Consider the following 3,925-nt stretch of genomic DNA (forward strand, 5'->3'; position numbering starts at 1 on the left):
TGTAACACTTCCAGATTTCTGGGCCATTTTTTTAACGGTTCTGGTGCTATGATATGGCCACATTGGCTGAAAATTTGATCAGCCTTCTTCTCAGTGGTCTAGACTCGGATTGCGTATCCATTTTTGATCAGACGGTCCATTTCTTTGTAATAAAGCGCGGCAAACCTTGGGTTCTTATCCAATTTTCTTTCTAGTAAACATAGTCTATTAGCCGCCATCGCGCAACTATCTACTCGTGGTGGGGCGACGTTGTTCCACAGCAATCCTGTCTCGTCTCCGTCAATATTTTTAATGCACGCTCGTGAGCGGGGTTGGAACGCGTCAACTCTTTCACTCCCAAACTTTCTACCTTGAAAAATTCTCGGATAAGCAAGTCCAATGTCGCGGTCATAGCGCAACACTCTGTGCAACTCTCGTCCTGAAGAACTTCGCTGTTTTTACGCATCATGAACACGCCGTGTTGTCTCTTGGTTGAGGCAACTCCATGAACCAGCCAACCTAGCGGTGAGGCTGTAATTGCAACATCCGTTCTAACTAAAACTCTTGTTTCACTGCTAGCTAACAGACGCCAATTGTCCTGCCCAACGATTATCTCTGGTTGGGCCATCTTATACGGTTGAATTAAAAGGCTATGCTGTTTAGCGATTTCGCGTATCAATTCACCTGGTAATGACTGCGTCGGGAAAGACAAATTGGCGACTGCGAGTGCATTGTCAATTTTGTACATATGTTCCGCATTGACGCCGCCTATCTCAAAACGCACCACTTTACATAAATCATTGGTCGCACTGCTGTCTAGAATCCCGTTTATATTGACGATCACATTTTGCCCGGTCAGTCCTAACCTTTTCGACAACTTAGCATCAACGACCGTGATGGTGAAACCATCATCGAGCAACGTGAAAGTCTCCACGGTTGCTTTGGGTCCGCACACGCACACCGGGATTATTTTTAGCAGAGCGAAAGATTTCGATAGTCATGCGTTGCGATTTTCATCCTGCATCGGGGAAAAATCATGCGGGACGCCAGGAAAAGAATTTGGTGTATCTTGCCTTGTGCGATTGGCATGGTTCGTTTTTGTTCGCGACTCGGTGTGCAGCAACATGTGATGCGGCCCTGCGCATGTGGAGCAATTTGGTGCTTTGCATGCAGTTTGAAAATGGCCGCTTTCAAGACACTTGAAGCACAGACGAAGCTCCTTAATCAAATGCCAATGCCGAGCAACGGACTCGCGAGCCAAAACGAAGCAATTTTCTATATAGTGGTTGTCGCGCGAACACACTGCACACGAGTCCTTTCGAGCTGTCGCAACATGCATCGTTGCAGAACTTCCACTTTCACACATCGTTGTTGTAAGCACACGCGGCCCCCCTATTTGTTTCGGATTTTTCTTAGCATTCCCACGCGTGTCTTCCACACACACATCGAAATCGAACAAACTACTTGCAGCCGCCATTTCTACCTTTCTGTACAAAAATCGGACAACTGTTCTATCTCTGTTTGATCGCTAAGATTTTCAGCAGCATGCTTGATGAAAGCGTATTTCAACGCGGCGGGAAATTTTCTGCCTATTCTTTGAATCACGTCGGGATTATACAGATAGCCCCGCAAATCGAGACTGCGGAAGGCGGTGATTAAGTTTTTTAAAGAAGACGTGAAATGCGGAAGCGTGTTTTGGCCGGTGTGCAATGACGGAATGTCTTCGAGATAAAGCACGTACATTGATAAAAGCAAATATAGCGAACACTCAGGCTATAGTAATCTCACGCATCAATTTTACCGTGAGAATTTTATTATTCCCGTAATGTAGCTCGAGAGTACTAATAATGCCCTTGGCATCGTGGCCGGTTGCGAGCAAAGTATTCACCACGTGGCTTGCATTGCCCTGTATGGCTGTGAATAAACATGCGACATTTTCTTGGTCGCTATACGCTCCGTCGCTGCTCGTACTCTCATACAATTGATGAAAGTGGCGCCACTCGAGTGGATTCCCGGTAAACGCAGGCAACGCTTTCACAGTGGTCAAACGTGACAACAATCGGGAGTCATTTTCTCGTTGCAACGAGTTTTGAGTCCCACGCAAGGTTGTTTCCAACAAATCGGCAAGGCGGGCAAATGAGTCGTCGTTTCTGACGTTACCTGCAGGATCGCCCAGGTTGTTGCCTGCTGGAGTCGACGTACCTCTAAAAGCCTCGAAACCGGGAAAAGGAACTAGGTCGTCATCCATCCCGCTCCTGCTCTCACGAGGTACGGAGACCGCTCGCAGTGTGTTGCGTGGCCCCAGCTGGTTCGTCGTGTCTCTAACCTCAGTCAGTCGTCCCCATTTGCTTTTGTCGCCCTTTGCCGCATCAAGCTTATTGACTCATTTCCTCGTGTTCATGGTGATTTTGGCATCCTGGATCGTCAGTCAACCTTCACAATTATATTCCCGAATAGTCCCGGGTTTTGGCACCAAATTTTTGACGATGGAACGAGCCGGAAGCAGGAATCACCAGGAGAGACAATTGAAACACACAAATTTATTTGATCAAAAGAAATATATTGACGCTAATTTAGTACATAGCCTTTTAGGCGCTATACGCACCTTATTCGCTCGTAGCCCGTGAACATCTACCGCTCGCTACAGCGAGGGAGCGTCGCGCCCCTTGCGCCGCCGCACTCGTTCCTCCCCTCCATTCTACCGCAATTCCATACCCCGCATTTTGCCTGTTTCTCGCGAGCTTCGATGTTGGAGCACTGTATGTCGATAATGAAGAAGCAAAGCGCCAAATTCGAAAACTGTACCAATTAATATGAAAGGAGACATCACAGCTTATTTCTTCGTGTCATCGAGACTACTTTTCAGCCTGAACGGCCCCAGACCTGCGTCTGTACACGCTAGTTTCGACCTTCACTACAACCGGAACTTTTTGCTCGTATCAAGGTCTATGATAACAAATAGTGGCTTGACGGCTGCGAGCTTCTCGCGCCTAAAACAAGTCGCCTCGATGACTTCACAAAGAAGGCAAATCGACATCCACGTCGTATATTTACTGTTTGCTCCTCCCCACATGACCGCATTCAATCATTGCATCACATCTTAGCCAAAATAACATGTGTTTTATCTCTGATGTACACAGTAACGTTGCCCCTTTCACTCGCAACCTTTAAACGCCTATTTTCGTCTGTTACAATTAGCTAAGGTCTGGACAACTTTGCCTGTATTTGGAGTTATTAGGAATTGCAGGTGAAATCAGCCTTGGACGTATAAATCCTTTTGCTGTAAAAAAACTGCATTTATTATAGAGTCACAGTCTGCCATTTACTGCATCATGCTTCCATCCAGTGTATTTGTAGCTAAAATTGTTGAACTATCTTTTTTCTGTGGATCATTTATGTTTTCCATCCTCTTTATATCCACTTGCGTTTTTTCCACCTTGTCCTCTACATCGCTTACTCTGTAAGACGTTAATTCTATCTGTGTAGCTAGGAGGTTTGCTATGCTGTGTGTGTTATTTTTATTTGAGTCAAGTGCATCTGTCAGTGTTTTCTGATCAACATCTTTACTGCAATTAACCCTGAATTATATTGTATCTGTGTTATCGACCACTGTAGCTACTCTGGTACCTCCAATTGTGCCCTGAAATACATAAAACTGTTAGCTATACACTGCGAGCCCTGGTTGCTGCCAACGGGCCCACACTTTAGTCTCTGTGCTGAATACTGGTCCTAACACTATTTATACTTCGTCGATAGCTATCCACTTAAGCATAATACCGTATGTACCTTACCCTTTCTCTTATCTTACCCCTTTTTTTTTTAGTTCAGCGTCGAGCTGTGAGTGTCGCTCTCTTCTTACAATTAAAGTATTTAATAATAAGCGTATGTTTTAACTCTTTTGCTTTCCTTTTTGTTAAAATTGTTATGGTTTATTTTTGTATTTTTG

At 45.2% G+C, this 3,925-nt stretch overlaps 1 protein-coding gene across 1 annotated transcript; it reads right to left on the minus strand.

The window, feature by feature from the left end:
- Positions 1–229: 229 nt before the first annotated feature.
- On the minus strand, positions 230–1,345 carry LOC149373559 (uncharacterized). Its single transcript, XM_089596897.1, has 2 exons — positions 988–1,345; positions 230–918 (listed from the first exon to the last, which is right to left on the minus strand). The coding sequence occupies exons 1-2, from the start codon at positions 1,343–1,345 to the stop codon at positions 230–232; spliced, it is 1,047 nt and encodes a 348-aa protein (XP_089453023.1).
- Positions 1,346–3,925: the final 2,580 nt, after the last annotated feature.

The sequence above is a fragment of the Copidosoma floridanum genome, unplaced genomic scaffold (assembly GCF_036245765.1).
Source record: "Copidosoma floridanum isolate Cflo_tuat_1 unplaced genomic scaffold, Cflo_Japanese_pri ptg000030l, whole genome shotgun sequence".
Lineage (NCBI taxonomy): Eukaryota > Metazoa > Arthropoda > Insecta > Hymenoptera > Encyrtidae > Copidosoma > Copidosoma floridanum.